Source organism: Phacochoerus africanus, chromosome 2 (genome assembly GCF_016906955.1).
Source record: "Phacochoerus africanus isolate WHEZ1 chromosome 2, ROS_Pafr_v1, whole genome shotgun sequence".
Classification (NCBI taxonomy): domain Eukaryota; kingdom Metazoa; phylum Chordata; class Mammalia; order Artiodactyla; family Suidae; genus Phacochoerus; species Phacochoerus africanus.
In genome coordinates, this window is record NC_062545.1 from 15,200,437 (window position 1) to 15,215,907 (window position 15,471).

Consider the following 15,471-nt stretch of genomic DNA (forward strand, 5'->3'; position numbering starts at 1 on the left):
TCAGGTGGGCCACTCAGTAATTGCCCCCTTGAGAAGACTCTCCCCCCATCCTAAACCCCACTACCCAACACTCTACTAGATTCTGAATGGCAGCCTCCATCATTCTACGTACCCCTCCTCGCCCCCACCAGCCTTGCCTCGGTCTGGCTATGGGACACTGGGCTGGTTATTCATCTTTTTTTTTTTTTTTTTTTTTTTTTGCTTTTTAGGGCTGCACCCGAGGCATATGGAAATTCCCAGGTTAGGGGTTGAATCAGAGCTGCAGTTGCCGGCCTACAGCACAGACGTAGCCACACGGGATCCAAGCTGCATCTGTAATCTACACCACAGCTCATGGCATCGCCAGATCCTTAACCCACTGAACAGTGCCAGGGATCAAACCCGCATCGTAACAGATGCTAGTCAGGTTGGTAACCCACTGAGCCACAAAGGGAACTCCTCGTCACTTTTTGTTTTAATTTTCTGATAGGCGCCACCAGGGAAAATCAACAGTTTCTACCCAACAGTGAAATAAGGCTAAAGAAGTTAACAAGCGCAGTGTCCATGACGCCTGGCATATGACAATTCTTCCCTCAGCGGGAGCCTTATCCATAAAGTTATCATCATGCTCTTGATGATGCAGCTCTAGATTCAAGACCAACAGAATTTGTGAGGGATGAGGGGATGGGAGAGGCCTCTGACAATCAGGGACCATCCATGAGGACAAATCCAATACCCGGAGCTGGAGCCAGCAAATTTAGAATGGAGATGCTTGGGTGGGAGCAAAGATGGTGGTTTTTTGGTTTGCTTGTTTTTGGCTGCACATGTGGCATAGAGAAGTTCCCGGACCAGGCATCAAACTGGCATCAGAGCAGCGACCCAAGCTGCTGCAGTGACAACACTGGATCCTTAACCAGCTGTGCTACAAGGGAACTCCCTAGGTGGGAACAAAGGTAAACTGAGAGGAGGGAGATCCTGGGAAATTCAGATATTCTGACTGAATGCTCATTATCCAGCTGTGTTGAAAAATATACTAGATAATCCAGGAGTTCCCATCATGGCTCAGTGGTTAACAAATCCGACTAGGAACCATGAGGTTGTGCGTTCGATCCCTGGCCTTGCTCAGTGGGTCAAGGATCCAGCGTTGCTGTGAGCTGTGGTGTAGGTCCCAGACGCGGCTCGGATCCCGTGTTGCTGTGGCTCTGGCATAGGCTGGCAGCTACAGCTCCGATTCGACCCCTAGCCTGGGAACCTCCATATGCCGCAGGAGCAGCTCAAGAAATGGCAAAAAAAAAAGACAAATATACTAGATAATCCAGCAACTCCACTTCTGCATATACTATACCCCAAAGAACCTTTTCATTTCTCTTGAAGAGATATTTTTATACATGTTCATAGCAGCAGTATTTACAATAGCCAAGAGGCAGAAGCAACCCAAATGGCCATTGACAGAGAATAGCATATGGATGGATAAAAAGTAGCATACACACATACACACACAAAGTGGACTCATACCTACATATTGTTCAGCCTGAAGAAGGAAAAAAAGCAATTGCATGTTGCTGTCTCTGCAATAACACAGATGAACCTTGAGGACATTATGCTGAGTAAACGATACAGACTCAATAGTTGTGTCCCCTAAATTGATATGGTGAAGCCTAATCCCCAGTGGGATGGTATATTAGGATGTGAGGCCCCTGGGGATGATTATGTTGATGGCATTAGGAGGTGGGGCTTCAGTGATCACGCCATGAGGGTGCAGCCCTCACGAATGAGATTAACACGCTCATAAAAGAAGACTGCCTGCTCGCCCCTTGCACCCTAGGAGGATACAACCAGAAGATCGCCATCCATGAATCAGGAAGCAGGCTCCCACCAGACCTCAATCTTAGACTTCCTAGCCTCCAAAACCAAGCCATAAGTTTCTGCTGTTTATAAGCCACCCCCTACTATGGTATTCCTTGTAGCAGCCTGAAGGACCTGAGGCAGGGAATAAGCCTGTCAAAAAAAGGACATATTTTATGGTTTCAATGGTATGAGATACTTAAACTCAGAGGCAGAAAGGAGAATGGTGGCTGCCAGGAACAGAGGAGAAATGGGGAGTGAGGGTTTAATGGGAACAGAGTTTTGGTTTTGCAAGATGAAAAAGAACTAGGGAGAAGGATGGTGACCGCACAACAAGGTGAAGGCACCAACACTGGTGAGCTAACTACTCAGCTAAAAATGGAACAGATGGTCAATTTGATACGTACTTCACTGCACCTCAAAAAACTTAAAAAATATATGAGACAGCTCAAGAAAACCACAATAGAAAGGGGCTAAAGCAGAAGTGGACAAGGAAACCACCGTCCATGCTATGCCATGCCTTATGAAGTTACGCAAAAGTCTTGTCTCTGTGCAAACGCTGAGTGTTCATTGTTGAACCCTGCCCTCCACACCAAGCGCAGTGCACCGGCTCGGGGGCAAAGACTAGGGTCCCCATGTCAATAGGATCTCATCAGATGGCTTAACCACATTCCCTTGGGTTTCTTCTCCGCAGAGCAGTCACGACAGCCCATGCAAAGCTCTCAGCACGGGCCTGGCCTATAGTTAAGGTGCAAGAAACGTGAGGTACCATTATCACCGTGGTGGATCGTACCTGCACATCATAGAGGAACTGGAATCGACTTCCTTTACGTGCAGCTTCACTTACAGCCCAAGCCAGGTCCACGGAGCCTTTCCCACCAACTGACCAGTGATAGCAGGGGACGGCATCAAAGGCGCCGGCCTGTTTTGCAAGCTCACACACCAAGTCAATCTCCGCACGGGTGTCGGTCCTGGGTGATGACAATGTTTGCGGTTTTGCATCTGTATTCATTTAGCAATGTTTTAAAAGAAAGACTAACTGCTTATACAGAACTCTGCTCCCAAACACTGAATATATTTTAAACATCAAAAGTGGTTTCACTGTGCTTAGATAAATCAGACCTTAAGAAAAGCATGGGGGGGAAATCCTCTCCAACATGACTCAAATATTTCAAGTTGCTAAAGGGTTTTATTGAGAAAATTCCGTAACACATCCCTTTGATCATCCACAGTCTTTCAGTCAAAAATGCTGGGTGGAATTAAGAAGAAGGGAAAAAAAAGCCAAAGAAACGGTAAGTCCCTATAGATTTCATTTCCCTGATAACATTTGAGAACACTTCTGCGAAAGTGAAACCAATCCAAACAAAACCAACCAAACAAATAAAATGGGCAGAGAAAAGGCCAAACATCCTCAAAACACAGACGCAGTTCACAGGGTGGCCCAGTGATCCGACTCCATTGAAAGTAAGATGCTAGACTTACTTGAAGACATTCAGAGCCACCACAACAGGGACCCCAAAAAGCTGAGCAATCTGGATTTGCTTCTTTAGGTTACAGCAGCCGTCTGCCACCAGCTGGAGGTTCTGTAAGAAAACGAGACACCCATGTATCACCTCCCACCGAATCTGCCACTGGCAGGCCCACTCTGGTCTATGCTCACGTTATTGTTCTGGAAGCTATTAGAGAAGACCATAAATCACGGTTTTCCTCCAAGAAAACATGGCTGCAAAAGGAGGAGGCTCATTTTTCCAAATAAAGTCTAAAATTATTCTAGATCCAGTGGCATATTTGGGTCTTGAGCCAGGCAGCTATTTCTGCTGCTGACTGGCAGCCAGGACATAAGCAACGTGCCCACGCTTTGTGGGCTGGTGGACAAGAAGGCAGAAGGCCCCTGGAAGGGTAAGGAGCACCAGCTACTCCCTGCTTAAATCCCTGGCGCCACCTGTAGGAGCTAAGAGGTACTGCTGCCAGTCAATCAAAGTCTGTCTACTCATTCAAGTCAAAAGCCAATTGTATATCTTCCAAAAGTCAATCTCTTCTACATCAAAAGAATACATGGACATCAGCTTCATATTTGTTTTTGTGCTAGAGTCCTGGAGGCCTACACTGATGGTTGCCCAGGGGTAGATAAGTGGATATAAATCCTACACTCACCATTTCTTTTTTTTTGTCTTTTTGCCATTTCTTGGGCCGCTCCCGCGGCATATGGAAGTTCCCAGGCTAGGAGTCTAATCGGAGCTGTAGCCACTGGCCTACACCACAGCCACAGTGATTCGGGATCCGAGCCGTGTCTGTAACCTACACCACAGCCCACGGCAATGCCGGATCTTTAACCCACTGAGCAAGGGCAGGGATCGAACCCGCAACCTCATGGTTCCTGGTCGGATTCGTTAACCACTAGGAGACACGGATGGGAACTCCAACACTCACCATTTCTTAAGACTGGAGAGTTAGATGAATGGATTTTATCCCTTCCCCCATCCATTTCCTCTTGGATTATTAGTAATGCGTTTTTCTAACAGGCCACGGGTGAAGGACCCACTCCCTGACTGAGATGCAACTGCTGGCCAATGCTGAACTGGATGCGGATGATTCTTTACATAAGCCCTTTAAACAGTCGCTCTTACCTCTTCGGTATATTCTTTCTTAAGAGGGACACCAGCAGTTACCTGAGGTAAGAAAAGACGAAAATTAATAATAATCCTATGACACTTCTTACTGAAAGAAAAATAATCATCCCTTTGCAGGAAGGTTTATTTAAAAAGCACATTTTCTTTTGTGAAAAAATGGGCAAACGATCTAGACAGAAAATTCTCCAAAAACAACGTATGGAGGGCCAAAAAACACATGAAAAGATATTCAACATCAGTCATTATCAGAGAAATGCAAATCAAAACCACTATGAGGTACCACCTTACAGCCAGAATGGCCATCTTCAAAAAGTCTACACACAAAAGTGCTGGAGAGGGTGTGGAGAAAAGGGAACCCTATTACACTGTTGGTGGGAATGTAAATTGGTGCAACCACTGTGGAAAATGGTATGGAGATTCCTCAGGAAACCAAAAATAGAATTACCATTTGATCCAGCAATTCCACTTCTGGGCATCTATCCAGAGAAAAGCATGACTCGAAAAGAGATATGTACTCCAATGTTCATTGCAGCATTATTTGCAATAGCCAAGACAGAGAAACAACCTAAATGCCCATTGACAGAGGAGTGGATCAAGCTGTGGTACATATACACAGTGGAATATTACTCAGCCATTAAAAGGAATGAGACAATGGCATTTTTAGCAACATGAATGAACCTAGAAATTATCATGCTAAGTGAAGTCAGTCAGTCAATGAGACACCAACATCAAATGCTATCTATCACTGACAGGTAGAATCTGAAAAAAGGACACAATGAACTTCTTTACAGAACAGATACTGACTCATGGACTTTGAAAAACTTATGGTTTCCAAAGGAGACAGGTTGGGGGTGAGGGGATGTGCTGGGGGTTTGGGATGGAAATGCTATAAAATTGGCTTGCGATGATCATTGTACAACTATAAATGTAATACATTCACTGAGTAATTAAAAAAAAAAAAAAAAGTCAGCCAAGCAGAGAGGGACACATCTCCCATTGCCAACCAATCAACAACAGCCTCCTCCAGTGAGGTCATCCATGTACGCCCCTAAAGCTCCATCTTCCCCAACCCCTAGGTGAGATCAGTGGTCTGGTCTAATGGGACAAACTGTAATGAAGCACTTCCTCCAGGGAAAAAAAAAAAGCATATTTTGTGCTTTTTAAACTAAGTGGTGGCTCTGGCTGGACATAAAGTCTTATGGGATGCTTTTAAAAAAAATCACTGATGCCTAAGCTCCACCCTCACCAGTGAGTCCGGGGTTTCTGGGAGTGGGATCCATGATCACTGATAATTAAAAACTCCTGGAGTTCCCGCTGTATTTCAGTGGGTTATGAACCCGACTAGCATCTATGAGGATGTGGGTTCGATACCTGGCGCCGCTCAGTGGGTTTAAGAATCCCGAGTTGAGGTGGCTGTGGTGTAAGCTGGCAGCTACAGCTCCGATTCATCCCCTAGCCTGGAAACTTCCATATGCTACAGGTGCAGCCCCCCAAAACAAAAACAGACCAAAACCCCCAAACGCATCAGCCCATTCTAATTTGAGCTGGGATTAAGAACTTTCAATATTGTTGCCCATTATTCTGACATAAAAGGGGACTCACAATATGATTAATACGTGATTTATAGAGTGAATCATCATTCGAAATAAATTCTAAATCATTTAAAAATAATGGCTATTACTCTTTCCCCATTTTAATCTAGTTTCTAAAAGAAACCTATGGGGTTGGCAACTCAAAGGTAAGAAAACTGACGTGGAGAGAAGGGAGGTGTCTTGCCCACAGTTACACAGCGAATGAGAGGCACAACGGGGATGTGGATACAAATGACCAAATTCAATGCCAGGAACCCCAATCCACTGTCTTTCCCCAGTTCCACCCGGTTGTGCCCGATCGCCAGCAACTGGTTTCAGTAGAAACGCTAGACATTTTCATTCACCGACAACGTGGTGACTTTCTTCTCAGTGAAAGAGGTCTTGAGATTCTTAGAAATGCTTTGCAAAGTTACCTCTAAGATGGATGGTTTTTTGACAGAGTGAGGGAGCATATTTTCGGATTTTTTTTCAACATCGGGGAAGACTGAAACACACAGCGAACCCTTCAACTAGAACAGCCACAATGGTAGATTTTAGAAAAGAACTTTAAAGGCATTGCTGAGCTTGTCCATAAACAAAGGTCTAGAAAATAAAAAATTCGGTAACAGCAAAAAGAATGGGTTTGTATACAAATGCCAAAAAAGTCGAGGGGATGGACGAATCAACAGTTGGTTCTTAAAAGACTAACAAAACTGGAGTTCTCGTCGCGGTGCAGCAGAAACAAATCCGACTAGGAACCATGAGGCTGCAGGTTCCATTCCTGGCCTTGCTCAGTGGGTTGAGGATTCAGTGTTGCCGTGAGCTGTGGTGTATGTCGCAGACGTGGCTTGGATCCTGTGTTGCTGTGGCTCTGGTGTAGGCCAGCGGCTATAGCTCCTATTAGACCCCTAGCCTGGGAACCTCCATATGCTGCAGGTGCAGCCCTAGAAAAGCCAAAAAAAAAAAAAAAAAAAAAGACTAACAAAACTGACAATATACTAGTAAGAGGTTTTGTTTTTGTTTTTGTTTTTGTTTTAAGGAAGCAAAAAATATAACTAGATATAGAGAAATAATTACATTTGAATATAAAACTCATTTAGGAAGAAATAGGGAACTTAGTTCTCGACTCATTAAAAAAAAGTAAGCTTGCAGCTAGGAGTTCCCAGGTTGTCTAGTGGTTAGGACCTTGGTGCTTTCACTCTGTTGTCAGGGCTCAATCCCTGGGTCTGGGAGCTGAGATTCCACATCAAGCTTCTGCATGCTGGGCTCCCAAGTATAAATAAGTAAATAGATAGATAGATAAATAAATAAGCAAAATATGTTAAAAAACTAAGTCTGCAATTAAAAATCTACCCCTCACCAATAAGCAAAAGGCCTAGGCAGTGTTACAGGGTAACTTCTTACTCCTTTTTTCTTTTTTTTTTTTTTAATTCATTTCATTGGAGAACAGTTGACTTAGAAAGTTACGTTAGTTTCAGGTGTAAAGCAAAGTAAATCAGTTATACATACAGTTGTATCTGGAGTTCCCGTTGTGGAGCAGCGGTTAACGAATCTGACTAGGAACCATGAGGTTATGGGTTCGATCCCTGCCCTTGCTCAGTGGGTTACCGATTCGGCGTTGCCGTGAGCTGTGGTGTAGGTTGCAGACGGAGCTCGGATCCCATGTTGCTGTGGCTCTAGCGTTGCTGTGGCTCTGGGGTAGGCCGGTGGTTACAGCTCTGATTTGACCCCTAGCCTGGGAACCTCCATATGCCGCGGGAGTGTCCCAAGAAGATGGCAAAAAGACAAAAAAACAAAAACAACAACAAAACAAAACAAAACATACAGTTGTATCTGTTCCTTTTCGGATTCTTTCCCCATATAGGTTATTACACAGTATTGAGTAGATTACCCTGTGCTACACAGCAGGTCCTTGTTTACAGGTAACTTTTTCCTGGTCTTTGAATAAAGAGATTATTCTAATGTTATAAAATCCCTGACAGAGTATATAAAAAGGAAGGAATCCTTCTCTATTTTATGTGGCTAACATGTCACTCATAAATACAGATGCAAAGATTCTTCTTAAAACATTAGAAATCCAATAAGCAAAATTTAATTATACATAAAAAGATAATAAAAGGTTCATTTAATATCTGTAACTAATTTACAATATTAACAGATTAAAGAGAAAAACCAGAGTTCCCATCGTGGTGCAGTGGAAACGAATCCAACTAGGAACCAGGAGGTTGCGGGTTTGATCCCTGGCCTTGGTCAGTGGGTCAAGGGTCCGGCATTGCCGTGAGCTGTGGTGCAGGTCACAGATTTGGCTCAGATCTGGCATTGCCGTGGCTCTGGCATAGGCCGGCAGCTGTAGTTCTGATTAGACCCCTAGCCTGGGAACCTCCATATGCCAAGGGTGCAGCCGTAAAAAGACAAAAAAAAAAAAGGAAAAACCGTATCATCTCAATAGATGAAGACCATTATTCAGCATCTATTCAGTGCAAAAACCTGGCAAACTAGGAACAGAAGGGGGTTTTCTTAACCTGATAAAAAGCATCAACTTCAATGCTACAGAAAACATCATACTTGAGGAGAAACTATTAAACGTATTCTCTTTCTGATCAGGAATAAGAACACGGGCCCTGCTATCACCACTCCTATTTAATACTGCCCTGCAACTAGAAACACATGGTTGGTGAAGAAAAAAAGTATAGATTAGAAAGGAAGAAACAGAACAGTCACTGTTTTCATACATGTTGTCCGCATAGTATGTCTGAAGTATCTATAGCTAAATTAGAACAATTAATGAGAGAAGTTTTTAAGTCATGGGGATTTAATATATATTATGGCGACTATAGTTAATAATGATGTATTGCATATTTCAAAGTTGCTAAGAGAGCAGATCTTAAAAGTACTCCACAAGGAAAAGAAAAAAATTTTAAACTATGTATGGTGACAGACATTAATTATTATTGTGGTGATCATTTCACAATGTATACAAATATTGAACATTATTTCAATGTACACCTGAAACTAATATAATGTATGTCAGTTATAGCTCATTAAAAAAATTTAGGGAGGTCATTGGAGATACATATATACATGAATATGATATATATATTCCTATATATATATGTGAACCCAGAAGTAACCTGTTAAACTATTTCAAAATACAAAGCACATGGAACAAATCTATAAAAGGATACAGGAGGCCTTTGTGCAATAAATTGTTCATGTTTATCAAAATACATGTCAAGAGACCTGAATCAGTGAAGAGAGATCCCCCATTCTTAGACATAAAGCTGCTCTAGTGATTTAATGGCATGCCAATAAAAATACTGAAAAGTCCTAAAAAGATTCAAAAACACATAGAAAAGTGAAAAAAGCCAATAACAGACCATGCACATTGAAGAAAGAGAGCTACCAGGGTCCAGTGCCCTACAGGCTCTCAGTGTAGCACAGACACGATTATGTATAAATGGACCAGTGCAAGCAAACAGAGGTACAAAAAAGCCTACACATGTATGGAGAATTGATTTATCACTAAGTAGGCTTGAAGATCAGATAGGCAGGATTAATTAAATAAACAGCGCTAGGCCAGGTGGTTACTGATACTGAAAAAATAAAATTAGGTCTGGTCACTGTACCACAAACCAAAAATCAGTAGAGTGTGACAGTTAATTTTATGTGTCACCTTGGGTGATGGCATACCCAGATATTATTATTATACGTATTCAAACATTATTCTGCGTATTTCTCTGGGGGTGTTCTTAAATGAGAATAACATTTAAATCAATAGACATTGAGGAAAGCAGATTGCTCCCCTCCCCAATATTGTAATGGGCCATATCCAATCAGCTGAAATCCTGTTAGAACAACAAAAAATCTTTGCAAGAGAAAATTCTCCAGCAGACTGCCTTGAGATTGGAACTGGAACACTGGCTCTCCTGAATCTCTAGGACTGGCCCCCTCTGTAGATTTTTGGACTTAGCACGAGCAAATTCCTTACAATAAATCTCTTTATATAAGTACATATCCTATTGGTTGTGGAGAAACCCCCTCAGGACACCATGTTTCTTTTTTGGCCACCCCGTGACATATGGATTTTTCTGGCTAAGGATAAGATCTAAGTTTTGACTTACACAGCAGCTGTGGCAATGCCAGATCCTTAACCCACTGTGCTGGGCTGGGGATCGAACCTGCATCCCAGCTCTAGACACACCATGGATCCTTCTGCACCACAGTGGGAACTCCAAGACACTGTGTTTTAAAAGAATGAATCATAGGATTTCTGCTGTGACACAGCTAGTTAAAGATCTGGTGTTGTCACTGCAGTGGCTTGGGTCACTGCTTTGCCCTGGATTCGATCCATGGCTAGAGAACATTCACACGCCAGGCCCGCAGCCAAAAATAAAAAATAAAAAATAAGGGGTTAATTAAAAAGAATCCCCCAAGTATTAGTTCTACTGCACCAAGAATAGTCAGCCCTTTGGAAGACAGGATATGAATTTAAAATGATTGGGGCTAAAATGGACAAGTTCAAGGGTCATAGGATTTTCCACTGTGCAAAAAATGGAAAAAAAAAAAAACAAGCTGAATAAACATAAGAGGTAGTTAGGTTATTTGTGGAATGATATCAAAAGGAAGTAGAAATTAAAATGCATCAAAAATATTACCATGGAGTTGTTTCATGTAAGAAGGAATGAGATGGATAATAGAGAATAGAGGATGAAGATCAATGTTCTTTTATTATTCAATTATTGAAAATGTTTCCCTGATACAGATTATGCCAGGCATGAGAGATACACAAATTAATATAACACAGTCTCAAGGAATTCAGAGTTGAGTAGGGAGAATCACAACTAGGCATTCAAAATAATAGTAGGAGGAGTTCCCGTTGTGGCTCAGCGGTAATGAATCTGACTAGAATTCATGAGGATGCAGGTTTGACCCCTGGCCTCGCTCCGTGTGTCAGGGATTTAGTATTGCGGGGAGCTGTGGTGCAGGTTGCAGACGTGGCTCAGATCCTGAGTGGCTGTGGCTGTGGCTGTGGCTGTGGCATAGGCCAGCAGCTAGCTGCAGCTCCATTTTGACACTGGGAACTAGCCATATGCCACGAGTGTGGCCCTAAAATGCCAAAATAATAATAATGAGAAGCAGTAGCAGAAGCCCTAGTGGAGTGCAGCAGGGGAATGCTAAATTTCCCTGGCTTCCCGATGCTCCTCTTGTATGACCCTCCACCCACCTCTGTGCCTACTAATCTCAGGCCCTGTTACAATCATCACTGGTTCGGAACCATGACTTTACACGGAAAAGGAAGAGGTACCAAGGATTAGGGTGAGCAGAAAATGCAGCCATCGTCAAACAGAGCGCATGCATTAAGACGAACGGAAACAGGATTATAAATCAGGCAGTGAATTTTTACAGGTCACAGACAGACTGGAGTGTGGGAAAATATTGGACTAGGAGTCAAGAGACTTTGATTTCATGTCTGATTAGTCCCCACACAGATGTACGATGCTAAACCAGACCTGGAATTCTCCTGCACCTCGGTAGTTTTAGCTCTGTGAAGACTGAACTGGACTTGACAGTTTCTAAGCCCTTTCTAGTACGAAAGCCCTTTGATTGTGAAAATTTTCAGAGCACATAACAGGGAAAGAGAATATCAGATTTATCTTATAAAGGGAGAGACAGGTTTTTTTGGAAAATGGAAGTTAACACGGATTTGAAGTCTGAACTCAAGGAGTGCTTGTAGCAAGAGGTGTTTGGAACAAAATCAGAACTCTTGAGGATTTACTATAATATCTGTTGATTTGGTCTTGCGTCTGATATAATGGTGAAGTTCTAAGCTAAAAGGAAGTGCTCAAGTGTCTGGTATTAATGAGTGAATTTGGGATTCAGAGTAAAGATTTTACCCTTTATTCACACACAGCTCTGCATGTTGGACAGAAGTGGAGGGTCTCAGCCCCAGGCCTCAGATTTGACACCTGGCTGGGCTGATGACACTGCCCACAGGCCCCAAACCCATCAAACCTCAGCTTCCTTGTCTGTAAAGTGAAATAACATCTCCCTCTCCTCGCACAAAGAATTGCCAAGATGACTAAACAAGACCCATGGTGGTGTTTCATAATGGCAAACTTGTTATTTGTTTACGCTATGCAATGAATCATTGGTGCGGTATTTGTGTACACAGCACATCAATGAAGAAATCAGATTTGGCAGTTTGTGTAATATATCAATCGCGGAAGAGAAAAAGAAACTCTAAACTTTTATTCAAAAATCATTAATCAAACTGAAGTAAGTCAGACAAAGACAAATATATGAGATCATTAATATGTGGACTCTAATGAAAAAAACAATGCAGAGCTTACTCACAAAACAGAAGCAGATTCAAAGATTTCGAAACCACACGTACCAAGGGGGAAACGTTCGGGGGTGGGAGATAACTTAGCGCGTTGGGACTGACAGATGCGTAATTCATACTATATATGGAATGGATGAGTAACAGGGACGTACCATATAGGGAGGGAATCTATTCAATACTGTGTAGTGGCCTATATGGGAAAAGCGTCTGAAAAGGAAAGTATATCTATAACGGATTCACTTTGCTGTCTATCTGAAACACAACACTGTAAGTCAATTATACGCCAACAAAATGTTTAAGAAAATGAGCAACCACTGCAACATGTCTTATTCTCCTTTTGAAAATCCCTAAAAACAAAATGAAAAGGAAAAAAGAAAAAAACCCTACACCTTTGCTGTGGACAGGAAAAGAATCCTTTCAGATGTACGTGAATTCTATACATGGTAAGACAGGCTCACATTGAGTCTTTTAAAATGTTAAAAGAGAATTTGAGTTTTCTAAGCAAAGCTCTCTGAGAACGAATCCGGTGCTCTAACAGTTATAAAGTGAAATCATAATAAATAGACACAGAAGGAAAATAGTGCTACATGAAATCTGATGAGATATAGTATCAGGGAACCAAAAAAAAAAAAAAAAACCCGATCCCTACAAACACTGAAAAACCTCACCCACAAAAGCAATCACTCGAACCCTTCTGTTCTTCATTCAGGAAGCAGAGCCTCCCTCCTCCCATTACCATGGGGTTATAAAATGTTGACATAAATTTCAGTTTAGCCTCTTGGTACTAAAACGTGGTTACATGATGTTCCTTTCCAAAACACTGTTTAGAAATAACTTGGTGGGTGTGACTAATTAGTTGATCTGACTGAACTCTAAGTGCCCCATAATGGTGATTTGTGAAAAAGGAGACATTCTAGAAAACTGTGGTGATTACGCAGGTTGGAATGTTTCAAGGGCTCAGCTCTCTGCTTCATCTTAATTAAAAAGTTTGTTTTACTAGAAACGAAGCACGGCACTTACACTGGGCCCGCCTCCGTGCATCTTCAGAGCCCGCACTGTCGCCACCAGCACCACGACATTGGGCACCAAGCCAGAAGCTCGACACTTGATGTTGAAGAATTTCTCCATTCCAATATCAGCACCAAACCCCGCTTCAGTGACTGGGGAGAATCAAGGGGGAAACGCGCTGTTATCTTCACAAAACAACAGTAAGTTCTGACAGTCATTGGTACCGTTCGAATTCAAAGGTCACTCTACCCCACCGTATCCTATGCATCGACAAACCTAAAAAGGCTTTTCCACAGTTTTAGAAAATGTCCTGCTTCCTTACATTCGGTGAAAAGACAATACTCTACTCTGCTTCACACCACTCACTGTTCCTTAAGGATTCATGGCCATGGCCAAGATGTTTCTTCAAGTATAGAAAGTCAAGGCGAAGCTTTTCTTAACACAGATGGGAGTTTTCAACTTTTTAATCGGGTTCCAAATTGTGTCAAAGAACCTTGCTAGCATGATTACCATAGACGATCTTTTCTTACTCTCTGTATCATACATAGAGAATCACTTATTCGAAAGCCATCTGGTCCTTCCTACTGATGGATGAAAGTGAAGTTAGTTGAGTGGCTTATGGAGGTTGAGCATCAGGCTTGATAATGAGATAGTGGCATCTTTATTTCATAACCACAACATGGAGTCATCTTTAGCCATCCCTCCCCCTGCCCCCAAATTGCTAGAAATGTTACCGAGGCAGTTATGGACGTAGTGGGGAGAATATCTAAGACTTCCTTTCAAGATAACACGCCTGACACCTGGTCAGCAGCATCTTCATACACAAAGCAGAGCTGTGGACCAGCCATGCCAGCAGCCCTGGGGGCTTATGAGAGATGCAGACTCTTGGGCTCTATCCCAGAACGACTGAATCAGAACCAGCATTTTGATAGGATCCCCCACTGAGATGCATGCCCTTTAAAAGCTGAGAAGCACACTGCTCTAGGAAAGGCATACTATTAATGCAACAGCAAGTAAGTATATTTATGGAATAGGCACTATATACTCACAGTACAACCAAGGCCATAATTTATGGCAGAAATAGGAATAGGCAGTAAAAGAACTTACTAAAATAAAATAAAAATGACCTAACATGTGAACAAATGAGGGTATTGATCCCGAACATTCATTGAACACACACATTTTAACAAAAAGAAATACAAACAATAAAATAACCCCAGTAATTTCAGACTCTAAAAAGTCAACCAGTTCTAATTCTTCACGGTTTCCTTTTGGCATGCATATGCCTATATAATTTTTATAGAATAGGTAGAATTTGTAGTCTGCTCTTTAAAATTCTACAGCACTTTCTTGCTGTATGACAACCTTTTAAAATGTATGATTATAAGTGGCAGCTTACACTTTTGTTAAGTTGATGTACAAAGATTTGCAAAATTGTTCCCCCTGTTATTAGATGTTTGGGTTTTTTCCAATATAAATAATGCTGCAAAAATATCTGTGCATATTGGCTTTAGCCTCTTTCAAAATATATTCTTGGAATAAATTCCCAAGGGTGAGAGTATGATGCCAGAGGATATAAACTTTTTTTACGACTGTTGATATGCTTTTGACAAATTGAAAAATATTCCTTTGAAAGTATTCGATTTGGAACGAACATAGCTACAAGTCATTTTTTCCCCCTTTATTATATTTTCTTTGAACAAACGATGTAGCAGGACAATTTAAAGAAGGAAAAGATACTCCTTTTAATATGTATTTGGGCCAATTCTAGTGATTTTTTTTTTTTTTTTTTTACTGGGGCTGACCCTTGCTATCCACGGGGGATGAGTTCTAGCAGGACTAGAACTAAAATCTGAGGATGCTTATATAAAGCCCCTCATATACAATGCGGCATTGCAGTGAATAGAGTCAACCATCCGGATCCAGGGATGCAAAGGGCTGACCTTAGTTAAAGGTCAAACCCAGAGAAGACTGTTGACAGTGTTACTGGGATTGTTAACCCCTATCTCAGTGGTACTCCTGGTAACACAAATGCTAACTTTAGTGTCCTGGTGGTACGGCGGACCCCTGAAAAGGAATATTCCATTGACTTGGT

At 42.1% G+C, this 15,471-nt stretch overlaps 1 protein-coding gene across 2 annotated transcripts in view; it reads right to left on the bottom strand.

Annotated features, from left to right (window-relative positions):
• MTHFD1L (methylenetetrahydrofolate dehydrogenase (NADP+ dependent) 1 like) overlaps positions 1-15,471 on the bottom strand; it is a 191,353-nt gene that overhangs the window by 70,397 nt on the left and 105,485 nt on the right. For both annotated transcript variants that reach the window (XR_007133496.1, XM_047769936.1), the window contains exons 21-24: positions 13,389-13,528; positions 4,452-4,493; positions 3,307-3,407; positions 2,618-2,795 (exon numbers count right to left, since the gene is read on the bottom strand). Coding sequence is in view for 1 of the 2 variants with exons in the window: in XM_047769936.1 (XP_047625892.1) it covers positions 2,618-2,795; positions 3,307-3,407; positions 4,452-4,493; positions 13,389-13,528 (461 nt within the window). In the remaining variant the exon portion in view is untranslated. The remainder of the gene's footprint in view (positions 1-2,617; positions 2,796-3,306; positions 3,408-4,451; positions 4,494-13,388; positions 13,529-15,471) is intronic.